This window comes from Leguminivora glycinivorella, chromosome Z (genome assembly GCF_023078275.1).
Source record: "Leguminivora glycinivorella isolate SPB_JAAS2020 chromosome Z, LegGlyc_1.1, whole genome shotgun sequence".
NCBI lineage: Eukaryota > Metazoa > Arthropoda > Insecta > Lepidoptera > Tortricidae > Leguminivora > Leguminivora glycinivorella.
The window spans coordinates 12,501,728-12,528,324 of NC_062998.1; the positions used below are offsets into that span (position 1 = coordinate 12,501,728).

At 39.8% G+C, this 26,597-nt stretch overlaps 1 protein-coding gene across 2 annotated transcripts; it reads right to left on the reverse strand.

The window, feature by feature from the left end:
- Positions 1–303: 303 nt before the first annotated feature.
- On the reverse strand, positions 304–26,206 carry LOC125241532. Of its 2 annotated transcripts, none has more exons than XM_048150060.1 (11): positions 25,877–26,206; positions 9,477–9,689; positions 8,448–8,741; positions 7,743–7,888; positions 5,114–5,209; positions 4,345–4,427; positions 4,068–4,263; positions 3,808–3,975; positions 3,620–3,735; positions 2,632–3,538; positions 304–1,684 (listed from the first exon to the last, which is right to left on the reverse strand). In XM_048150060.1, the coding sequence occupies exons 1-11, from the start codon at positions 25,890–25,892 to the stop codon at positions 1,313–1,315; spliced, it is 2,607 nt and encodes an 868-aa protein (XP_048006017.1). In that variant the 5' UTR covers positions 25,893–26,206; the 3' UTR covers positions 304–1,312. The 2 variants fall into 2 exon arrangements, with proteins under 2 accessions (XP_048006017.1, XP_048006016.1); XM_048150059.1 differs by having other exon boundaries at positions 3,620–3,747.
- Between the last annotated feature and the right edge of the window lie 391 nt (positions 26,207–26,597).

Sequence of the window (26,597 nt, forward strand, 5' to 3'; positions counted from 1 at the left end):
TTAAAGATGTTCTTTCCGTTCGATTCCGTGAAACGAAATACAACCCTAAGGGTCGGTTGCACCAAATCGTCTGTCACCGTCAAAACGTTCGCTAAATTTTATTGTATGAGAAGTTCCATAGACCTCTGCCGCGTGACGATGATGTGTCTGTTAACTGCTTTTGATGCAACTGGCCCTAAATGTAAGATCCCTTGCAACGCACTGGTCCACCGTCGCAGTCTGTTCCGAATAAACTCAAAAAGTGCTGAACGGATTTTCATGCGATATAAGTACGAGATATAATAAATAAAATAACCGTTATAGATTGGAATAATAATATATCACATTCCTTTATCTTACTGTACAACTAAATTAGGCTACAAACAAGCACTTAAATAATAGTACAATATGTAAATGAACCTATAAGGAGCTGTTGACATGATTAGTCACGTAATGGATCAACAATTAAATATCAGTTCATTCAAACAAAAAAATTCATACCTACTAAAACATAATTATATAAAAAATAACCACAACACGGCTAAATAGAACTAATTCTTCCTTCCGATTAAATAACTCGGAATTGTAATGGTTTCATAAATTTCATGAAGAAAATGTACTATGTGATGTGGTAAACGCGACAGTTTCTGTAGCGAATCGATATGTCAATTATTTATGTCCTGTAAGTACTTATGTATAGGTAGGTTGATAATAAACGTGGCGGGATTTGAATATAAGAATAACAAGCAATGTTGAAATGATTTAACCGGTTTGCTTTGGTTCCCTTTCCTTATGAGCTACAAACATAGTTAGTAAGCATCTTTAGCATAGTGTAACAATACATTTTACTAGCTGTGACGCATAATGTGAACAGCACCCGATTTGATAATTCATTACATATAGTATTACAAACTATAACCGCGAGTCGATTGGGTGCGCTCGAGCGCCGTTTACATCTAGACACGGAAATGGCAAATGGAGAACTTATTACACTTGTGATTCTGTTTAGCAAACTAACACGATAAGGTTGTCTGGTAGAGATCGCTTACAGCGATAAGACCGCCTGTTGCTACCTATGTTTAATGTCTGCTATTTGTAATCTGTTATCCTTGTGGTGCAATAAAGAATATTTACTTACTTACTTACTTACTTACTTACGATTCATATATTCACACGGCATCTCAGTCGGCTATAATAAGTGATGCAATTTAGAATATATTTATGCTAGTTCTCGATATTGGGAGTAATTTCTACATATTTTGGCTATCACCGAAATGTGGTTGATCCATTTGCCTCTGTAGTTGGGTGGCGCCGGCGCCGCGGGAGGAGGCTCCTAGGACGCGTCCCACTCGACGAGGTAGGCGGGCGACGCGGCGTCGGACAGCCTGCGCGCCAGCACGCGGAAGCGCTGGCCGGCGCGGAAGTACGACTGCACGCTGGACTTGAGCGCGGACAGCTCCTGCGCTTGTACCTGCGCCGCGCCCGTGGCCTGCACTTTGTGCGGACTCAGCTGCAGACTTTTCACGCTATTATGCACGGCGTTGGTGTTGGTGCAGCGCCGCGCGTTTTCATAATAATTCTTCTCCTGCCGCTGTCTCAGTCTTCTGCCGTGAAACTTAACGCTAGCGAGCGCCGGCGGCGTCGGCTCGGCGATCTCGTTCTGAACAGTCTTGGGATCGTCGGGCAGTGGGCATGACTTATTCATCTGGAATGCAAAAACAAAATACTTAGTTATGTGCATTGATATGAGTATTCTCGTGATCGCGCAGACTAGCCATAATATGTGAGTGTGCACGGGAAAATCTCCCACTTTGTCGATTGCTCTAAAGCCGCTTTACCAGTTTATTCATATAAAGATACAAGTAAATCTCGCCTTAATGGTAACCGACAAAGTGGGACGTTTTACTAAACACACTCACAGTCACATATGTAGAGCAGAATATAAACTTGCAAAACCCAGTTAAAACAAGAGTTTAATGTCTGCAATGCCTATATTTTATAAAGTCGTTCCTGTTCTGAAAGCTGATAATTGCTAGAATTTCGATTTAGAGATTACATCTGCGACACTGCGAGTGCGACTGAGAGTTATTCAAGATAAAAGATGAGAAAAAATAAAAATATTTTTATATGTAAATCAAATCCGCTCATTCAATTAGTGGCGCACAAGTATACATGACCGTGACGAGAGCGTCCAGTTCAACCTTACATGTAACAGTGACGATACGACTCTAACTACGAACGCCTTCGGTCTCAATGTCATCTCTGGCTTTTCATAGGTATATTTATGCCAACTTTCAGGTCAACAATTATTGGTACCAAGTGGTTAGAAGAATATAAATCCTATAATTAGTCTTTTGTTTTAAACGCTACAAATGAAATAAAAAGTTAGACTGATATTCATTAGAAACCATTATTATTTAGAAGTCTGCAATTAGGTCTCGCGTAACTCGAGTTCTGACCAACGGTACCTAACGAGGCCCACTGCCTATTCATTCACCGGGCGGCGTATTACACTTATTTTACCTTTTGATAGTTTACTTGAATTGAATTTTCCAAATGGCAATTATTTATGTGTTGTATGTCAACTTATAATTATAGTGACAGGGTGAGGTCAGCCAGTGATACTTAGAGAGAGCTTTATTTGATACTAACCTGATTTTGCAGATATTTTCTCGGCCGTCTGTATTTCCTACGCTTCACCTCCCCATTCGGACCTATAACTATATCTTTTTCGCTAAGCTTTCTTTTCAGAGGCCTCCCTACAGGGCCCGCCATCGGATTCAACTGAACCGGCAGTGAAAACCGGGCATGGAAGTGGTTCTGTCTTCCATTCTGTTTGTTGTGGGCGTTGACGGAGGAGGCGAAGGGCGTCTTGGAAGTGTTCTGCATGAGGAAGGGGTTGTTCTTGCCCTGGAAGTCCTTGAGAGGCGGGATGATGGCGTCCAGCGTGCCGCGGCTCGACGTCTCGTCGCCCGACGACTCGACGTCGTGGTTGAAGTTGCTGTAGGGAGGCATCTTGTCCATGTGCTGCAGTGACATGATTTTGGAATGTTCGATAATGTTCTTAGTCGATAACTTGGACACTTCCAAGTTCATAATTGCTATTCTGGCGTTAGAATTTATTGCTACGTTGGAAACCGCTTTGCTTTCATTGACTTCACTCATTATTTCTTTGGGTATTTTATTTAACTTAACCGAGCAAGGAACTACCGACGTGTTAAGCGATGGCACGGGAGGGTCGTCGCAAGCCGGCTTGACTATCTCGTCGTCATTTTCCGCGGCTTCGACGTTCGGGAACTTCTCTGCGGACACTTCATCTTTGGCATCGGATTTTCTAGCTGTACTAACTGGAGATGGGGACTGTTCGTCGTTTTCAATCTGTTTGATTGATTCATAGGAACTTGTTGAGTCGTTTTCAGAGTTTGAATTAGAGTTAAGATTCTCGTGAAACCGCTTGCCCATCATTAGATTTAGCCAATGTCCGTCGACGGGCACGATCATTTGCTGGTGATTATTTTTATAGGAACTTTTCTCACTGTTACTACTAGACGGTTGCGTGCTGAAACAGAACAAAAGCGTGAGCCGCATGTTGGATGGAGAAGTAAGTGTATATCGGTTAAAGAGAGAAGATAGCCTGTACCTGTCGTCGGCGAGGGGCGCGGTGGGCGAGGGCGAGGGCGGAGACCGCGGGAGGAAGCGGAGGCGCGGCGCGTACTCCTTCACTATCTCGTCAGTCAGCGGCTCCCCTTTCTTAACCTGCAAACAGGCCTTAGCATTTAGTTGGAGACATAGTCGGGCGGGGAGATCGCGCGGAGGGTGGGCACAGACCTGCTCGAGCGCGAACAGCTGGAAGGGCTGCGGCGGCGGGCGCCGGTCCCGCAGGCCCCAGATCGTGGCTCGCTTCTTCATCTCGCGACCGCACTTGAATTTCTTACGAGATGACGTTAACGCCGTTAGAATTTTCTCGCGTCGCTCGTTCACTGGTGTTCGCCACATCTGAGGCAGACACAAAATTATAATACATATCATATCAGGCGGGTCAATTACTTGTACTCATTTCAATTCAAAGTAAATTAATAGTCACTTACTTTCTCCGGTAACTGCAAGGCATGCCAATTGTCCATGATATAAGGCATGATAACAGTATCCAGATCGAAATAATTGGGAGCATTATATGCAGTGAGGTTGTACAGGGCGAGATGGGCCAAGTCCAGCCAGCAGAGCTCCAACCTCCGCAGGTACTCCACGCCTCCGTTGCAGTTAGAACAAGCAAATATGTAGAGTCTAAAAACGTACAAGACGGTTTAGATTACTCACTACCACACAATATGCTTCACTGATTTACACATATAGACAACAACTTACTTATCACCAGCGTATAACGGGTACTGCAAACTGGACACGCATCTTTGGTGAAACCAACGAGAACAGCGACAACAAAACAACATCTGAAACGAGAGATCCATCATGACACAAGTATACCTAGGGTTGGATACTGTTGGATCATAATGAATTTATTAATAAAACTTTTCTTTTAACTAAACGGTACGCGGAGTAATGAGGGCGGGCGACGTGAACGGTGTTTCGCGCGGGACTAAAAATGTACAAACTCCGAATCTGTTTTGGCTGACAATGGCGGGCACTTGCCACGCCGCCCGTCGCCCCGCTTACGGCGCGAGTCCAGCCTGCGGCCTTACGAGTAACAACACAAAATACGTGTTATCCAACAAAATTAATGCACAGTCAGTCAATATTCATCTCTAACTGTATTTAGTTAGTAATATTGTTATTTTTTAAATTGAGAAATAATAAATACAGACATTTGACTAGAATATAATTATATTCATGTTGATTGGACTTGAATTGTAAAGAAATAAATCGAGTTTATAAGGTTTGGAACTGCAATTCAAATTTCAAAATATATCTTCAGGTGTCGTAGCCGAATGGCATTTCTGCGACGCGAAACGGAACGCCCCGAAAGGTAGTCTGGTTCTGCCGCGCCAATACGCAAGAGCGATAGAGACAGATATCTACGAGCGTTTCGTTTCATGACCGTTTGTGCCATTCGGCTACGTACCCAGGTATAAAATTGCATAAAACAATTTCCTAATTCGAATTAGTATAGATTACCTACCTGCGCAAGCCAGTCACTCTTTTCCTCACAGTAGCAATGCACTTCGCTCTGATCCTTGCCCGCTTCGGAAGCCGTCGACGAGGTAGTGGAGGCGGTCTGAAACCATTTGAAAGTCAATAAACAACAATAAATTATACATGAATCTTTTCTGAATAATACCTAATTTTCTGTACGGTACAGTTCCGGGAGTTCATTTACATGACCACGTTACCGTCGACACATTATACTGTTCACTTCAGCTCGAGTCAACAACCTGCGATGTAAATAACCGATGGAACATATCAGGACGAAAGAGAGTACAAGTGAAAATATAATTATTTAATTAAAAAAAAAATTGTACGTTGTTTTAGATTTAGGTAATATTTTATTCCAAGTCTTATTTTATAATTATGTATGTTTTTGGTTATTAAAAAAAACTTACAGGCAACATCTCTCGTAATGAAAAGATACCAATTGCATTGATAACTCAAGACCAAGCAGCCGAAATGATTTCCGTTAGTTTTATGAGTTTAAGTGGCTTCGTGCGTAGTACACGGAGGGGGTAAGTAAAGCGACCGCAGTGCATGTATTGGTCAAAAGTTACAATACCATATACTATGTGAGATTTTTATAGAAGTTCTAGAACGTATAATTAAAGTCTGTCTATTTGGCCTATGGAAATCTAGTTTAAATATTTACGAAAATGTACATTTCAATGCTAGCAAAATTAAAAACATTTCAATTTTAGCTTCCGAAACAGACTGAAGAAAAGTGGGCGGTATATAAAACTTCTCTAAAGTGGGAAGCCAAAAAAAATCCCCAAACTCGGAAAACGTGTTTAAACACTTGCTTATTAAACTGACGCAAACAAGCCCAGCACGTTTTGGTATAGAACAGGAATTCTTAAAGTAGGGTTCGGACATTTTAGGTTTTCAGCTACTGTAAACATACTTATTAGGAAATCTTGACAATATATAAATGTGATGTTTGACAGGGATCCGTGGCAGTAAAAAGCTAAAAGAAAACTCTGTTTGTTTTAATTGTTACCCACAAATTAATTTCTAATTATACTGTTAACAATTAAGCTGGCATCATGAAAAAAGCTAAGAAAAATAATTGAATACATTCACTTTCACTATCGCCACAGAATATATAATAGTACAAGTACACTGCTTTGATGTTCACGAAATGCCGCCTTTTTAAATGCCTACAAAATTCTAACAAAGAAACGAGCCGCACGTGCGCAGCGTCGGATGATAGGGTTGCCTATGGCTTAAAACGAATTAATTCTCAGATAAAATGTTATAATATATTTTCAAGTCTTGGGTACTTTCTAGGTATATATACAGTATTTATATATTTTTGTTTAAGCCTTCAGCATCACAAGCCTTATTGAACTTTTCCGTGGGACTTAATCAATAAGATCTGTGTAAGATGGTCCTATTTTATTCATTATGTCTAGGGTAATTTTTATTTTCTCAGAATGTAGTTATGTTTGATTTATCTAATTAATCAGTTGTGCGGAGTGACTATTTCTCTATCTTTTTGACATTCACTGATGCGGCTTTCTTGTGCCGTTTATTTTTTACCGAATTTAAAAAGTGAAAATGTATATCTAGCACACATTGAACCACAAGGCTAGAGTACTCAATGAACCAGGAGGTTCTCTAGGTAATTCTCTAGTTAGCCTTTGGAAGGTCTATTTTGTACAACTTTTAATGCCATTTAAGAGTTAATATAAATATATCTAATATAACGTTACTATATAGTACAAAAATATATGATAATACATATATTATTTAAGTTTTTTGAAGTGCAAGACTTTATTTTTCATATAACGAAGAATATTGTGACGATTACATTAGTAAACTACTCTTTGTTTAAATAAATAAGCATTTTTGACATTTTAAATGTTGTATTTATTAAATTGCCCCATATTTACCTAAATCAGTTTGTATATTTTGCAATTTGACTGACTTATTAAGATTTAAATTTTTGGTGGCTCATTGTTGGCAACCTCACCCTACTTAACTATGCATTATTAGCCATTCCACATGTGGAAATCGCATATGAACCTTAAAAAAAACTCGCGATGTAAAGTAACAATAGGAAGTGCGAACGTGCGTTCCGTGAGAACGCGCGCCACCCCTGATTAGGCCGCGAACTCGCGGCCGCCAGCATGTACTTGTAGCGCGGCGACTCAATCGCGGAGTGAGCCGCCCCTGCTATCGCTTAAAGATAAAGGCGCTGCAACAGGTTATTTGTATAAAGATACGAGCTAATTTTGTCCTTATGATAAGTGACACTGTACAGTTTTTACTTTTTTACAGGTCGATTCACAATTGGCAGGAATTAAACGAATAAGTGAATGAAAATATGCATGTGTGTGACAGATTAACAGTTACGAATTTTTATCGATACAGGTGTTAGTCATACAATCAAAGTTTTATTCATTCCATTCATGCTAACTCTCATGAATCGACCTGCAGGGCAATCATGGTCGCGCGATAGATGATAAAATATCGGGCCGTCCCTATCGCACTTACAAATAGTGCGATAGGGACGGCCTGCTATTTTATCATTTATCGCGCGACCATAATTGCCTGCCTGTACTTGAGAATGTCACATATAAAAAACCACTGAAACTTACATCACATGGTGGTGTCAGTTCTTGTTGCTGCCTCCTCTGCTGTCCTCCTTTAAATCGAAGCAAGTCGGAACGTTTTAGTGCTCGGTTTTCAGCGGCGGCTACCCTGTATCTTTGGTCCACGCATCTCTTGCAGTGCCAAGACGCGCCTGACGAACAATTATATTATGATTAGGCACGTTAAGTAGTTATTTCATGACAGCAAAGTTTAGTTATTGGTTACCATGAGTGTAAGGACTGAGTACACGCTCATATAGGTCGTGCAGCGAGGCGGGGCGTGCTGCGTACATGTCAAACAAATGAAGCTCATACAAGGTGTCCTGAGTCGATGCTGCATAGGGTGCCGGGCGAGCGCGCCCTGCCGAACGCTCGGCGCCGAGACTCCACTCTGGCTTTACACCCATACTTTTTTAAACTAATTGGGCATTTTCGCGAGAAGAATCACCTTTCAATCAATAATAAAAAAACGAGAGACAAAAAAATGGTCCCAAATATTTTGCATACTTTCCACTTTGTAACCGCTGTGCAACGTGTTTGAAAAATAGTAACGAAATGGAAAAAATAAATTTGGGACGCTTTTTTCCGCCTAGTAGGATCGAAAATGCTCGTGATTCTGAGTAGGAAAAACATTAAATTTACCTATTTAAAAAAAATATTAAAATCTTTTCTTGCGAAAATGCCCAATTAAGTGAAAGAGTATGTATTTACCATTAATCCAAGCGTCAACCGGGGGCGTGTGGCACTTGGCGTGGTAGCCGCGGCCGCACATGTCGCAGGCGATGATGGCGTTGGCGGCGGGGCTGGCGGCCGGGCCCTCGCGGCGCTTGCACACCACGCACATGATGCGCCCGTCGTCCGCCGGCGGCGCGCTCAGCAGCTTCAGCGACGAGACCGGCGCCCAGGCGCGCGTGTTGTCCCCGAACTTGACCAGGCACCGCGCCACCCCCGTTCCCACTTCGCACGAATCATTGTCGTTGCTTGTGCTGAGCTCCACAATAGTACCTGAACGAGCGTAAGGTTTTACTGCCAATTTTAGCAGGCTGACAGAATGTAAAGTGAGTTAACTAAAGCACGCAAATAAATTACGCTACTTATGGCAGGGGCGGCTCACTCCGCGATTCTATCGCCCCGCTACAAGTACATGCCGGGGGCCGCGACTTTGCGGCCCATTCAGTGGTGATGGTGGCGCCCCTCGCGCAATAGAATTCAATATCGGCTGCTCGCGTGCGGTCCGTTTGTTAATGTAAGTAAGAATTTGGGATGGCGGCATTTTGTGAATATCATAGGGAGTGAGCCTTCTGTACTTGTACTATTATATACATACATACATACATACATACATATAATCACGCCTGTATCCCATAAAAGGGTAGGCAGAGCACATGAACTACTAAGTTTCAGTGCCACTCTTGGAAGGAAAAAGGGGTTGAAAGAAATCCAAATTGTGACATTATTATAAATTCCGTGCTTATGGTGTAAACCCACAAGCACCGCAACAAACATTCACAATAATAGATTCTGTGGCCAATGACGACGCCATTGATGACTTTTGGTGTAGGCGTAGAAGTTCTTTTCATCGCGACCCCAACAAGAGAAAATTTTTCTTTTCCTAGAAGCCACACAAATTTCCACTCAGCGGGTCTATATGCACCCTCTGCGGTTTACTTTATTTCTGTTTGACTAATATACTTATGTGGCAATATCATATTCCAAAATAGTAGATAAATGTGAACATACCTAAATAATATCTTCCGTCTTTATTCGGTACAAGGACGTCATCCCCGCAGTGGAAAGGGTTGGCATTACTTTTCTCCGTGTTGGTGGTAGAGTCTGGCATGGCATCCTGGGTTTCTTCTTCTTTTTTCTCATTCTTTTTGTTAGTACATGGCGAAATTGTCTTGTCAAAATCGCTCAGGAGTGCGTCGATCAGTGACAGTTGTGTTGAGACCTCTAAAAGTAAAAGGAAAAATGAATGACAAGAAATCTTAACTCTTTTATGACTGAACAAACGAAATAGTTATTCACAGATCATTTTCAGAACTATCATAAAAAACAAAATTATGAAAAAGAGTGTGTAGTGCCTCATTTACAAAATTTAAATATCTGATAACTTTGTGAGCTGGAAGCTTTCTTTGGGCTTTTTAATGATTTCTCTTGCAAAGTGGCCTTTTATTGTAAACTTTAGTACCATCGGCAACATTGTCAGCTGTACATTTGTAATCCTTATTATAAGACCATAACGTCTACCTGCTGATTTGATAGATTATGATGCTAGATTTTTAGGTAGGGGGAAAATATAGCAATATCCAACCCATCTTACATTTTACAGCCTGTATTTTTACAAAAGCTTATAATATTAAATAAGCAGTCAATTGTATTTATTTCACATGAAATTAATTTCATTCATTAAACATGAATTTCGTTTTCGTATAAATCGTTTAATACCCGCAATTCTTAGAGGTATCTTTTTTGTTTTGAGTATACATATAAATAGTAAGGGAATATGGGATCAACACAGAAATCGCATATTATTATTATACTGGGATAACAAATCCTAACTGAGGTCACCTGTAAGACAATTTGGTACTAATTCTACAATACAATATCAATACCTTTCACATAAAAAAATATGTTTATTTTTCATAAATAGATCCAGGCCACAAGGCAATTTCAAGATCATTTAAATTAATACTTTACTTTTGTTACGAAGAATTTCTCGTCTATTTGCTAAATACATCTTTATCATACTAAATAATAATAATTTTTAACCTTTCATGCGAGTAAAACCTTTGACAAAGATCTACTTACTTGTATCAAAGTCCATGGAGAAAGCATATGCAAAAATATATTTTTAGTATTGATAGTCAGAATCACTAAATTACTGTATAAATATGTCGATAATAATGGTATATGGAAACAAGCAAAATATAACAATAAATAACTACCTGAAATGTGATAGGTATTTATACTATTTTTAAGTAATTCTCTCAGATCAACCACATTAAGACTGCGTAGAGCGCGTCCCGTGGTGGTCATTCATTACACGGTTTATATATTATTTTCTAATACTTAAACCAAATTCCAAAATATGTTGATATGTGACTAAAGCCAAAAGATAGGCAATTAATATGTATCAGCTTTCAGGTAAGGAAGGCTGTATTGATGGTGTCATTCTGGAACCATCTAATTATAGGAACATCTAATCTTCAATGGAACGAAAATGCGAAGCGAGTCGACGGGGTGACCGGGGTTCCTGAATGATACAATCTATACATAAGTACAGCGCGCGTAGCACACTAGTGTGATAAACCCTATTGCGTCGGTGCGTTCCTATCGCACTCAAGTATAGTGCGAAAAGGACGGACTGACGTGATACGCTTTATAACGCGACTGTGCTTGCCCGCCAGAAAACGTAGTTTTTTGAAAAGTCGCTAGCGATTTTTCAGACCGTAAATACTATTGTCTAACATTTAATCAGGAATACTCAGACCTTTCTCGAGGGACTTTATTTTTTCGACTTCCGTCCGGACTATTGCGTTGCGTTTTTCGCACTCAAGTATAGTGCGAAAAGGAATATTTAACGCGACTTCCGTCCGATATTAATCAGGAAAAACTCGAGGGGTCAATATTGCAAGTGCGAGTTGGACTCGCCCACCGAGGGTTCCGTACAAACTTTCAAACTCCCCAGTTAAAATAATCTCATGTTTTCACATAACTCTAACGACTTGACTAGAAGACAAAAGTATAGGTACTAATGAGCATTATTATGTATAGCGCCATCTCTCGGTGAATTCGCTAACTAATTTGCGCGACCATAGTATGTTGGTTTTTCAGGGATTATTCTTTATAATGTTAACCGATTTAAACAATTTTTACTTTATTGGAAAGAAGATGATTTACGTAACATCTCGTATTAATTTGAAGTACTATATACATCCGCAAAGGTGGGTAAATTAAAAGTAAAAATGTGAAAAGTTTTTTGTGAATTAAAAAAAAAGTTTTCAAGATACAAACACGATTATATTTTTCCTGTAATATTTAGCATAAAACCAATGTTTCCTAAAATTTTCATAATTTTTCGTTGGTAAACTTCGGAGATAAGGGGGGGGGGACGGACGGTTTTTTTTTACATTTTCCTTCAAATTTTTTTTTTCCACAACAAAAAAATTATAAAAAATAGTTTATTTACGTCCAATTTAAGCTCTTTCTAACGATACCCCACTTGACCTAGTAACTTGAAATTTACAGTTTGCCCCCCTTTCATTTTGGCCATTTTCTACAATTAAAATGAATAAATTTAAAAAAATTATACCTTCTATTTGTAGAGGTTCACAATGTTCACAACTATTCCAAATTTCAAGTTGATAGCATTAGTAGTTCTCGAGATATTTAGGAATGTGACAGACGGACAGAGTCGCACCATAAGGGTTCCTGTTGTACCTTTTTGGTACGGAACCCTAAAAATAACACGAACATAGGTATAACATGCACTTTGTATAAAATTTGCACTAAAATTAGAATATGATTTAAAAAAATCCTTAAATGTGAGGGGACTTATCGAAGCATTTTATATATGTATAATCAACAAATCGTACAAAAAATGTAAATTTGAAAAAAATAATGATAAATCGCTGTCAATAGAAATTATCAACAATGTAAACAAACCATTATATAAAATATCAATATTTTAGCACAATTTTATTATTTTAAATGTTGAGGATCATAATGTGATATGAATTGATTAAATAACACATGGATTTAGCCAGTATCTGATGAGTTAGAATGGAAATTAAATACATTTTGACTACAAGGTTTGTTTACATTGTTCACAAGTTCTATTGACGGCGACTTTTACACGCGCACATAATTTTATCACAAGAACGAGTTCACTTTCCGTCTTAAGATTTCTTTTTCATGCCAAGTCTAAACCAGGCATTATTTATGAATCTGTAATTTCCACGCGTCTTTACCGCCCCACGTCCTACCAGTCTACTGGAATATGTCTTATCTGCGGAGGAAGTTTCGTGCTCGTGGTTAAGGATTAAATTCGATTGTATCAATTGGAAGTCACTGTTAAGTAATCAGTTATTTTAATAATTTAATTTGGGAAAAACTAATGCCACAATAAGCAATTCAGCCGTAAAACGTCCACTTTTCCATGGATTTGCAAAGCGATCGGCCTCACACTGCTCTCATCAATACATCGTCGAACCACCAGGGGCCCATTTCTCGAAGCTACAAGTTACAATTTGCAAGTGGTTGGCAATGTCTAATATTATGACAAGTTGGAAAGAGACTTCCGCTTGTAACTTTCAGTTTTGAGAAATGGGTTGCGCTTTCGAGTTCGTGGCCGCCACCCATGAGATTTTCCCTCATCGGCCATTGAGTGACTGTTTATGAGACTCATCGCGACCCACCACGTCTCTGTTGCGTAAGTCATTACAGCACAGGCAACGCGCACTGGTTGAAAATATTTGTGTTACGGTGGAGTAGGCCCATAGAACGGTGTTATTGTCGTAGCTAGGGCATGCTCCCGGTATTTCCCGGGAAATCCCGATAATTTTATGGTGGCGCAAGGACGCAATGTCTGAGCTAGGACAATATGTTAGGGACCGGCCACATCAGAGCGTCGCGTGTCTCGGGGCGCGCAATGGACGTCCGCGCCACGCCACCTGAGTGTAATTCAAAAAACGTCTCCTCAGTACATTTTGTATAGGAAGGACGTAAGACGCGCCCCAGGTGGCGTGGCGGCGGCGTGGCGCTTGGCGGCGCGTCTTACGTCCTTCCTATACAAAATGTACTGAGGAGACGTTTTTTGAATTACACTGAAGTGGCGTGGCGCAGACGTCCGTTGCGCGCCCCGAGACACGCGACGCTCTGATGTGGCCGGTCCCTTAGGAGGGCGCAAGTTGAAATAGCACTGCTGCAAGAACCTTATGCATGGAGGAACCGGGTGGCAGGCCTGGGACATCTGGGGGGAGCTCTGTACTATGAGGGAAATGGTGAGCTACCTCCTAGAGCATGCATATATGTGAGTAATAATGTGAGAAATTTGGGATGCTTCATGACCATGTGTTGCAGAGACCTTGTCGCGGTGGAGACCTACTTCATCAATGACGAAGGGAAGAGATGCAAGGTGGCGCTGGTGTCCTGCTATCTGCCGGGCGAGTTGGTTGCGATGCTAACTCACATCATGAGGTGTGGGGTAGCACCGACACCAACGAAAGGAATCTCTATTAGAATTCATAATAAACAATGACCTGGAAATCATAAACACAGGCGACACACCTACGTTTATAACAAGGGCGAGGAGAGAACTGCTGGACATCACTGTAGCATCGAGAGAGATATCAGGCAAGGTAAAATGTTGGATGGGTGGACGAGGAGGACAGCATGTCTGACCACCGTATGATACTCTACAGCATTGATTGTCGGGTAGAAAAGATGAAGGTAAGAAATCCACGCAAAACAGACTGGACGAAGTTCGAGAGGAGCTAAAGAGAGCGACCGTCTCGGGTGGAAGGTACGGTAGTATCGACGACCTGGACAAAGGAGCACTCAGGCTGAAGGAGTTAGTAACAGCAGCATACCACAAGGCATGTCCGGAGAAACTCGTGCAGGTAGGTAAAGGACAGCCATGGTGGAGCAAAGAATTACAGAAGGTAAGGAAGAAGGTTCGCAAGGCTATGAGGGTAGCGGTAAAGAAAGGCGACGCTCAGAGCTGGGACGAGTATAGAGAGGTCAGGAACAAGTATACCAGACTAAGAGAGAGAGCTAGACATGTGGACTGGAGAAGATTTACAGAAGACATAGACAGTTACTCAGAAGGTGCGAGGGTGGTAAAGCTGTTAGCTCGAGACCGGGCGTGCCAACTGGGGAGCCTAAGAGTGGACGAAGACTTAATCACAGAACCGGAGAGGGTACTGAGTATTATGCTGAGCACACACTTTCCGGGCTGTGAAGAGGTGACAGAGACTGATGAGCAGGTAAACCGGGAGGAGGCCGACTGGGGGGACGGGGGGGGACGGGGGGGGGGGGCAGCGGAGGTGGTGGAGGGGAGCAGGATAGAGTGGGCGATCTTCTCCTTTGCATCCTTCAAGTCTGCGGGCCCGGACGGAGTCCTACCGGTACTACTGCAGAAAGGGTATGAGTACATAAAAGAAGACCTATTGGAACTAGATATACAGGGCAAGTATTGCTCTCAGACACATTCCAAAGGTGTGGAGAGAGGTAAGGGCGGTTTTTCTACCTAAACCAGGCAAGAAATCATATCACGAAGTCAAATCATTTAGAAGCATAAGTCTATCGTCTTTTGTCCTAAAGACCTTAGAGAAGATGATAGACAAGCATATAAGAGAGAAGGTCAACTGCAGTGGAGACCCGCTTCACGGGAATCAGCATGCATATATGGCTGGGAAGTCAACGGAGACGGCTCTTCATAACCTAGCTGTGAGGGTAGAAAGGGCACTAGAATCAAAACAGTACGCTCTAGGCTGCTTCTTCGACGTGGAGGGGGCCTTTGACAGGGCTACCTTCCAAGCCGGTGAAGAGAGTCTAGAGAGAGAAGGCATCCGACCGACAATAGCGCAGTGGATAGGTAGTATGCTTAAGTGCAGGTCTATAACGGCGGAGTTGGGAGGTATAATGAAGACGATTAGTCCCAGGAGGGGGTTCCCGCAGAGAGGCTGCTTGTCACCCCTGATGTGGTATCTACTTCTGGATTCTATGGTAAGAGAATTCAACAGGGGAGGCTTGTACATGCAGGCCTACTCTGATGATGGAGTACTACTGGTGAGAGGTATGGTCCTTAGTGTCATGAGGAACATAATCTTAATCCTCCGAAATCCCTTAATCCGTCGAAAACAAAGCTGGTGTTATTCACTAACAAGAGGAAAAAAGAGATAGAACCCATAAAAATAGAGGGTGTAGAATTAGAAATGGTAGACGAGTTCAAATATTTGGGCATTACTCTTGACAGTTTACTCTTGACAGATACAAGACTCATATCAGAGAGCAGACGGCTAAGGCCATAAGAACGCTGTACCAATGTAAAAGGGCAGTAGGGAAGAACTGGGGACTGAAGCCGGGTATGATCCACTGGATTTACAAAGCTATAATCCTACCCAGGGTGCTATATGGGGCCGTGATCTGGTGGCACAGGACCCATATTGGAGAATATCGGAAGAATCTGACAAAAGTACAAAGACTAGCTTGCCTCATGACGACGGGGGCTATGAGAACCACCCCGACACATGCTATGGAGGTGCTGATAGGCTTAAAGGCCCTCTGGATTGAGGCAGAGGAAGAGAGCCATGGAACAGTGGTACAGAATGAAAGCATGTAATGAATGGAGAGGAATCTGCGTGGATAAGAGACATACGCTGATACAAAGAGAGGCACTGTCAAAACTAGAAATGCTGATGGCCAATAATGACATAAAGAGGGAGGAGATTTTCGACAAGAAGTATAGGGTACATATAGGAGAAAGAGACAACTGGAAGGTAGGAGTCGTGCACCCAACGACTGTATGCTTCACAGATGGCTCTAGAAGAAGCTCTACAAAGTTAGCAGGGGCGGGAATATTAATCCCGAAACTAGGAGAAAAGGTATCAATAGAATCGTCCCACGATAAGTCTGCATAGATTTTAATAGCCCCGCCTCTGCAAGGGTTAAGTAAACGTCATAATTTCATCAAAGTTTGACGTTTAAAATAACATCTGCACTGGCGAGGGTGTGAAAATCGTTGCAAACTTATCGTGGGACGATTCTACCACTAGGGAGATAAACTAGCGTGTTCCAAGCAGAGGTATGTGCAATAGCGCGCTGTGCACGTATAATAAAAGAGAACAATAAACAAGATGGAGCCGTGGTAATATACACCGACAGTCAAGCGGCACTAAAGGCTCTGAAGAGAACATCGGTGACCTCGTCCCTGGTGAAGGAATGTAGGGAGGAGCTCAACACGATAAGCAAGCAAAGAAGTGTAAGGGTTGCGTGGGTACCGGGACACCAGGGAGTCACAGGTAATGAGAAAGCGGACGAGTTGGCAAGGGCGGGGGCGGAGACGGAATCCTTGGGTCCGGAACCGGCTCTGCCGATGTCAGTTAACGTCACGAAAAGAGTCATTGAGAAGATAAAAGAGCTGGAAGCACAAAGAGACTGGGAAAGAGAGACCAGTTGTAGACAGACGAAGATGATGATAGAAGGTAGAGACCAAAGGAGAACTAGGTATCTTCTGGAACTAGGTAAAGTCCAAGAATGTTGACCGGTATTATAACGAGGCACAACACTCTCAACAGATATATGAAGATAATAGGTATCAGTAGTGACGAATTCTGTCCACACTGTGGTAAGGAGGAGACAAGCTTGCACTTACTAGCAGAATGTATTATGTAATGCGGCACCGTGATATGATACATTCGTTAGACAGTTTGAGAGAAGATGAACTCAAGGATGTCGAACTTAAATATGTTCTTCTGTTCTGCAGGAAAACAAGAAGATTTGAGGAGAGAAGTGTGGGAGGGCAGCCGGGACAGTAACTTGCAGCTCCAACTCCAGGGAACTGGGCTGAATGAACGCATCAGCGATCGACAGCCCGCCTGCATCCGGCCAGGCGTCCCTACACTACATCTACATCTAAATGGTGGCGTAAGAACCGGGACTAAAAATTAAGAACCGGTGGTCCCAGTTCTTTTCAAAATATCGGATTTTTTTTAATTGCATCTGCATTTGTATTTGTGCGATGGCATTTTTACTATTTTGTAAATAATTAGTAAACTTGAATCTGACAAGACAAACATGATATTTATTGCAAGTAGTGCAATTTGATTTGATTTTCATTTTTTTCAAATATTTTCATTTTTTTTTTCATAAGGGTTCCTTTTTCCACTTTTTGGTACCCTAAAAATACTAAGAACCGGGACTGCCGGTTCTAGTCCCACTTAAACGGGAAATGAAAATCTTGGAACCGCCTCCGCTTTTTTTAACCCCCGACGCAAAAACGACGGGGTGTTATAAGTTTGACGTGTCTGTCTGTCTGTCTGTTTGTCTGTCTGTCTGTGTGTGTCCGTCTGTGGGATCGTAGCTCCCTAACGGATGAATCGATTTCGATTTAGTTTTTTTTGTTTGAAAGCTGAGTTTGTCGGGAGTGTTCTTAGCCATGTTTTATGAAAATCGGTCCACTATGTCGCAGTTAGGGTATGCAAAAACCGGTTAACTTAAAAAACCGGTTATTAACCGAGACTTCCTTCAAAACCGGTTAACCGGTTATTAACCGGTTTTGAGGATTGGAAAGGAAATGGCCGTACTACGCAATAATTACCATTACCTTTAAAAATTCTGATGTTTATGATATCGTAGCAGGTATTACTTGCACGATGAAGATCATTTTTATCCAGTTTTTGGAAATTTTGTAAAATGCGGAAATTGCTAAAAAAGGCTTGTGTGGTTTGACTGTGCTTCGTCAGTTTTGCGTTTTCTAGGCATGTCGCGAAGGTCTACAGCTCCCAGAGCCCCTAGTAATACAAGCAATTGATGTAAGAAAACCAAGATCTCCATTTTACCTTTCTTTTATTTATTTATTTATTGGAAAACCAACAGCACATGAAACATGTTAATACACCGTGTCCAATAAGTCCGAATACTCACATTTTACCTCAGTTCTAAAGATATAGGGATCACAGGCCATCAAATTCTTATTTAAACTAAAGAGTATATTCCTCTTAATAAAATACAAGTACAAAGTACATGAAATTTCCGAAGTGTCTAAGAAAAACAAAGAGGTAAAGTGCCAACAAAATACTTGCTCGGCACGCAGGTGAAGAGTTATTTTTTATAAGGAGAATCTGTATGTGATAAAACAGACGCCACGTGTCCAAAATAAACTATTATGGGTACCGAGGATAGATAACGTTCCGGGCAACTAGAAAAATGTGCCTAGGTTCCAGAGCTCACCATCGGCCCAGGTGTGGGATGCAGTTAGGGTTGCCAACCGTACTATATAATATAGTACTGTACTATATTTTGGCCCAGCGTACTATATTCTATATGAAACATATATAGTACGCAAAAGTACTATATTTTTGGGGTCCATGCCAGTGGCGAATTTACACTAGGGTCAAACCGCCAGGAGCGGCTATGATAATGAAAAAAATTTCGCGCTCGCTCCGTTCGCGCTTTTATTCATATTTAACCTTCACTGTACATTTCATTATTTCGTGCAAATATTGTAGTTACGTATATATAGTCACTGTTGTTTGCAAACAATTGTATTTTTTTCCATGATATATTAAATAACGACATTTCTCAAGGGGATTCTCTACTCCGATGAGCTTCGATTTGAATCCATTGGTATTATGAATATTACGATAGTTTCTAAAGCGTATCATATTAACAGCATCGTCTTTAAACAAACTAGCATCCCATAATTAGGTACCTACTTCACAGCTCATTCATTCTGTGATATTTAGCATCAAAGTTGAACTATTTTAGGACCGAAACTGGTTCTTTGGTCAACATTTTTGCCTTAATTAGTTTAAAATTAAAATCGCTTTTGCATTTTTATAAAAGTCTAGATTTCATTTAAGTAAAAATGTTTTTAAAACAATGTCAAATTTCATAAAAAATATAAGTACTTATGATATGGGTATTCTTTTTTTATAATATGGATTTGTAAAAAAAGTAAGTAGGTAACTATTGAAATTAAAAGAATATTAAGTTAATTACGTACCTAGTAAGTAAAAATTGCATACCTGTCAACAAATTTAGAAAGTGATAGAAGACTCAATATTGCATATTTTTTGAAATACGCCATAATATATTGTTGGTGTTCAATAAAACATTTGGGACATTACATACAATAAACAACTAGTTATATATTACGCTAAGTAAAACATTCGACAACATGAAAGTTTGCTTTTTTAAAAAAGGCCAAATGTTAAGTTGGTAAATGTGAGCTTGGCAAATAAAACAATAAGTTGGGAAATGAACATTCGGCGGAATAAAATTCCGTGAAACGTGAGTTGGGAAGTGATATTCGGCCATACAACTTTCGACGATACTTAAATAAGAGAACCAATGCAACACAAAACTTGTCAAAAGTTAATGAAAACCGAATGAAGCCCCTTAGAGTGGACAGAAAGAACGATCTCTACGACTTGGTTATTGATTATGTGTACCGTACTATATTTTATTTCGGTGTACTATATTTTTTATATGGAATTTTCTAAAATACTATATTTCCCTAAAAAAAAGTTGGCAACCCTAGATGCAGTATGTAAGCGCGGTAAACTACCTTCAGTACTTACAGATAAAAGCGTTAAAATCAACGTTTTTTTCTTTAAAACCAAGGTTTTGGAGAAAAAAATGCCTTAAAAGTTAAAAAGGATGCTTGGGAATGAGTATCACGTGTCCCAACAAGACGCACCTCCAGCACATTCGGCAAATGGTATTCTAGCGTAGTTTCAGACTAATTTGGCAGTTTTTTATCCGAAACATGAGTGGCCACCCAGGCCTCCAGGTTTAGGCGTATTAGACTATTTTGTATGGTCATACATGCTTTGAAGACTAAATTTTTATAAAATCATAAACCTAGATCATTTCAAAAAGGTTATCGAGAGTATTTGGGATGAAATGTGAAGAAAACGGTGCGTGCCGCGTGTGATCCGTTTGAGAAGCGTTTGAGGCTGGTAAACAAGTTAATGCTGGAGTTATTCCAAAACATTTGTTGTGAATGTAGTAAATAAGAGTGCCATTCATAAAATATAATAATAATGTAGTAACTATTTGTTCATTTTGTTTTATTGGCTATTTGTGCTGTATTCAAACTTATTGGACACGGTGTATACGGTAGACTCCAGTTACAACGACGCTCAAGGGACCGCTGATATTACGTCGTACTAACCGGATGTCGTACAAAACGAATTTCATTTCTTTTAATTAAAAGTAATATCTACATCTCTATTACTAAAACATTTCAATCAATATGTTTATTTACAGGGTATTACTATCATAGTATTAATACCTTATTTTATTGTGAAAGTCATTTTTAGTATGCGTGCTTGCTCATCATTTGTAAGTAAAGCTAGTTTATACGCAATCGAAAAATACAAATTGTGTTCTATTTAGCTTATAAGATTAGACTCGAGGCGAACAAATTGTTAAAATTTTAAAAGCAATACTCCAAAAGTTATATGGCCACAATGTAATCTTGCTACTTGTTGTAGGCAAGACAGGGGGCCGTGCTTGGGTGGAAGTAGCTTTGTTTCCTCAATTTACTAGTAAAACTAAAAACGTTGTCGCTCGTCGTTGCAACTAGACTTGATGGATGGATTCTGTGTAAAATGTGTCGTAAAAAGCAGCTGGTCGTTAAAATCGGAGTCGTGATAAACGGATGTACTTTCATACTATCACATACGAAAACCAAATAAATACCTGTGCTTATGTCGTTGTAAGAGGTTGGACGTTAGGTCTATGCGGAGTCGTAATATACTAACCGGACTCTACTGTATTGTATAAAATGTATACTCGGTAGTAGACTCGGGACTAATTTTTAAAATAAAATCATTACAGATAATAATTTTGTCAATGAAAAGTATTCAATAAATCTTTATTATTACAAAACATTAAATAATTACGTATTTTGGAACCTTTTTATGCTTAATTTTCCAAATTTTGAGAAATACAGTTTCGGTTATTAACCGGTTAGAGACTATAAAAACCGGTTTATAACAGAGGCCAAAAAGTCTCGGTTAGCCGGTTAACCGGTTTGCACACCCTAGTCGCAGTCGAGGTTTTTTCAAAATTTTAATTTTGTGGTTAGGTTATTTAGATCACAATTCGGTTGCTAAAAAAATAATAAGCAGTCTTAAGGACTTTCTCCAGGGCCTTCAGCGATTCGATCCTGAGTTACGAGGAAGGAGAATAAAATTACAAATCTAGGTCGAGAAAATCACTAATCTATCTAAGACACTGCAGCATCCTAGTTGGATTCGATGAACTTTCGAAATTTATTTCTGAAAGTAAAAATTACCTAGTCGAGTTACTTGTCAGTCTAGGTTTACGCCTAGTTTTACATGGTCACAACTTCAAAGAGCAGAATCTACTTTTAAGGGACTGAGTACAACATGGAGTATGTCTTCTCCATGTTTGTCCTTAAGACCCACTGGTTCAGAAATTACTCAGATCTTCACATTATAATTATGTACATGTTATCATTATAAATAGGTACTTTAAATTCTAGCACTCTGCCATAATCTTCTCACTGTGGTGGCGATTTATCGCTAGGACTGTTCAGCTTGTTGTGCAAGTTCAATGTAAGGGTCTCCCCAAACCTATTAACGCGAAAATCGCTCCTTAGTATAAACATGTGTACGCATGCATTCAGCTTTCCGACGTGTAAGCGTCTTCATGGTGACGAGCGATTTTTGGTAGGATAGACCGATTCCGCGACGATAGGTTTGGGGAATCCCTAAGAGTGAGGCGTAGGCGACTTCCCCTCGTCCCATGATTTCACTTCTGAAAGTTGGCCATTAAAGTTTTGTACAGCCGATGATGCAACATTTGCAACAATGCAAAGGACTTTTCGTTATTGTGATAAAAATGGAACCTTCCTAACTCGAACCTTGTTAAGACAAAACCCTAGTTCACATGAAATAAAACGTTATTCCCTTCCCTTGAAAGCCCAATGTACCCATAACTTAAAATATTCTTATTAATCACCTTGTAATTAATGGAAGGTTGGAGTCTTTTGGCACAATATTATTTATCTGCATATAGTAGTTAAAATCTAAATTAATTCAAAAGAAAAAAATTACATACATATAATCACGCCTGTAGGCAGAGCACATGAACTACCAAGTTGCAGTGCCAGAAAAAAATATATAACCAAAAATCACTAGAACTCCGTGAAATGCCAGTCCTTTTCTCTGTAAACAATGACCTTTATTACATTATATCCTTGAGCTATGTCTATTCATAGGAAGGAACAGGTGGTAATCTGACAAGAACTGAAGGAATGAATAGGACCAATTGGCATAAAAAATATGTTGTCAAAAATGGCCTTTTTCTCGCACCTTGTTACATTTTTTCCAAAATCTGTAATCACCATTTTCAATCATTTGAAATTGAGAGGTCTCCTAGGTCCATTTTTGTAAAGCAGCATAGGGTATGTCTGCCGTCATTGATTGCACACCTCGGACAGTGGCGATCAAATATATGATTTATATGAAAGAGGCGCGTTCCTAGCACACAGTCTAAGCTCGTGTAGGGGAACGTGTACCCTGCTTGTATGAGTGAAATATGACAGGTCGACTGTTCGCGTTTTTGACAGGCGGTAACTGTGAGGTAGCCGAGAGAGGGTGGGCGGCACTTTCAGCGGGGAGCAGGAGTGGCCATACTGTACGATAGTACTCTTTATTATACTGTCCTGATATTCCCGGGATGTCCCTTCGGGACATCCCGGCGTCCGCTATTGGATATGATGGAGCATTGCTCCAAATTCCAACCTTACTTGACAAAAAAAAAAAAAAAACTGTCCTGATAGGATACAGTCAGTATTGGTATACACCATACAAAAACAAAGTTGTGTAATATTTATTTATTACGTCTCCTTTATGTTTTTGTATGAGCCACTATATAGAATTATTCATGTTGCAAATTTTACTAGTCCCGCCTGTTATACAAATATGATAAACAACTATTGCAATGAAATACTGTGATTTAGAAGAAGAGACTAAGCATTTAGCATGGTACAGTCGCCATCAGATATATAAGAGCGCCCGAGGTACTCAAAAATATCTGAACACGCCTCTAACGCCTAGGCAATAGAGGCGTGTTCAGATATTTTTGAGTACCTCGGGCGCTCTTATATATCTGACGGCGACTGTACTAAAAATGTTCTAATAGAAAAAATGCTTTTCAACCAAGAGTTTCAAATAGAGTATAAAAATGGTAAACTATTTTCTTGGCTGGCAAATCTCGACTGGGAGGCAATTGTAACTGATCCATTTTCTCCATTATTACACTATTAATTCATTTCTTTTTAAAAAGGACTACTACTAGGCTACCTCAAGTAGGAAAGTGGAAGACATTTACATTATGAAAAACTTGTAAGTGACTTATTGTTGGCCACCATTTGGAACACCATAAAATAAGGAAACTGATGATAGGAAATATGCGAGGTAAACAGCTATATACAAAATTATCCTTGTGCTAATTAAACTTAATAATGTTTATTAATATTGACTTATAAAGAATATTTAAACAGCATCTCTAGAAGAATATTAGATCTCATCGTTTATCTAATAATCAAGACAGCGCGGTGTGGAGCAGCTGCCAGATCATGTGCTGCTAGGAAAAATGGTCTGAGAACAAAGTCCCTAAATTTCACATTTATGAAGATTGTCATTAAAAAATTTTAGGAAAACAAAGAATATTGTTTTTTTCCTCTGTTTTGTATTTTAAACTATATGCTATATGTATTGTTTTGAGAACCGGCCTGACTCAGTTGGTAGTGACGCTGCCTGCTAAGCTGCGATCCTGGGTTCAAATCCCAGTAAGGGCATTTATTTGTGTGATGAGCACAGATATTTATGTTTATGTTTTCTATGTATCATCATCATTCTCTTGCCCTTATCCCAGTCACTTGGGGTCGGCGCAGCATGTCTTTCTCTTCCATACATCTCCGTCACTCGTCATCTCATCATAAACTTCTATGTATGTATGTATGTATTTATCTATTTTAAAATGTATATCGTCTCTTAAGCACCCATAGTACAAGCTTTGCTTAGTTTGATCTGTGTAAGATGTTGTTGATATTTATTATTATTTATTTATATATTTTATTGTTTTCATTTATTAGTTTCACAGTGGTTGTACTGTTATGCTGTGTAACTTATTTGAACAATAAATAAATAAACATACAGGGTGCAAGAAAAAGGTCATAATGACGCACTTTTTTATCTGCCCAGAAAAGCCCAAATTGAGAATCCCATGCAATTTTTCTGATAATTAAAACTTTTTTGCCATGCTATGTTTTTAAGCCAATTAATTCCATTCCTTTCTGGTGTCTAGTTACCTAGCAAAGCCTGGGGAAGGCCATTGCTCAGTGGCAATAAGGCATACCTAGGTAAAATCTATTAGATTCTAAGATTGTTGTTATAATAAGACAGCTAAAAATTTAGGTTTTCAAGAAAAAGATTCTATTTTTCTAAATTGTGTACATTATTCTCTAAGCTTGGGAGTTGCAATAGGCCTTTTGGTCAAACATAATCCAAGAAGGTTTTACCGTTTGGTGTCTCGAAAAGACTTAGTTTTACTTAGTATGGATTATGAGAATTAATGTTACAAGTTTGATTATTTTAACATTTGGAGATTAGGGTAAGCCAGTTAGTTAGACCAGTATTGCAATTTTTTGTGTTAGTATACTTTAAATTAGCTTGGATAAAACTTTATTAAAAAATTATTAAGAAACTTATAAGATAAGATAATTTATTAGCATACCATTATTAATAACATGTTCATTTTTTGTCAGCTTAAATAGGTTTACATTCCTATTAATATAGACTAGCCCACAAGTATGTGTATCACAGTATTTTAATTTTTCAACAAGCTTGACATGACACACTACATTTTCTAAAAGGATAACAACTTATGTCTTAGTGACAGTTCTGACATGCAAACATTTTGGAAATGGTATTCATAATTTCATAGGTTCAGCCTCCTCATTGGAAAAAGTGTCTTATTACCACTTTTTATCTTGGAGGAAATAATTTCTTACCTGTGATTTATTTGATAGTACGGAATACGTCAGTTATGAAAAAAATATGCTTTGTTGTCCGCCGCAATGTATACATATACAAACAATGCACTTTTTTGAAAAATTCGTCTAATGGGAATGTAAGGAGATTTTCTTTTCCAAATTTTGCTTATTGTAATGTGAACCACGCGCGCCCGGATTCGGATCGTCGTCGGTTAAGGTATGTCCGCGATTTAATTATATTAATTATAATTGCGCCAATTTGTAAGATAGACGAAAGCAGTTAGGAGATATCCAGGGACAGTAGGGTGAACGAGTCCTTAGCCCAGAATCTAGAATCAATGATTGTCAAAATGTCTAATGTTACAACAGATAAACTCACCTGCGTTGATGTCCATTTCAATCACTAATTTACGTTAAGCAACACCCTTTATCCAACCCCTCATTTCTCAAATATATGAACAAACATGAAATGCATTGGCGCTATTGCGGCCATTATTAAAGTCAAACGTTTCACCGATTTCCCGCGGTAACGAATTTCATCTAAATTATGCTACGAAAACTTAACTAAAAATATATTTGTTTAGTAGATAACGAACACTTTACTATTTATTCACTCAATCATACATGTTTAAAGCTAAAATGCGTAAATTTGTATAAAATAACCCTCAAGTTTCTAAATGTTCAGTCCATTATCCATAGACAACGGTTGGCTACGCTACATACCACATTAGGCATTTTGGTCAAAGACTAATATTTAGGGTTGCCAGATTATTTCACACAGTTGTGGGCAAGTTGTGGGCGTCAGCGTCAACGATGTCCGGACGGGACAATTTACATACAATCAAGCTAGGAACATACTAGAGGACGTCCTCGGTCGAGCGACCGCGACCGCGATCGATAAGTGTGCACGGTCTTTGGGACGTGGCTTCGGCTGACCAAAACATCCAGCGAGCCAGATTTCGATCGGACGTCCATGCTCTCAAATCCACGTCACGTCCACGACCGTCGACAGATAATTTGCACGGTTAAGCTAGGAACATACTACGCGGACGTCCGTCGTAAAACGACCGCGACCGCGACCTATCGACGGAGCGTAGTGT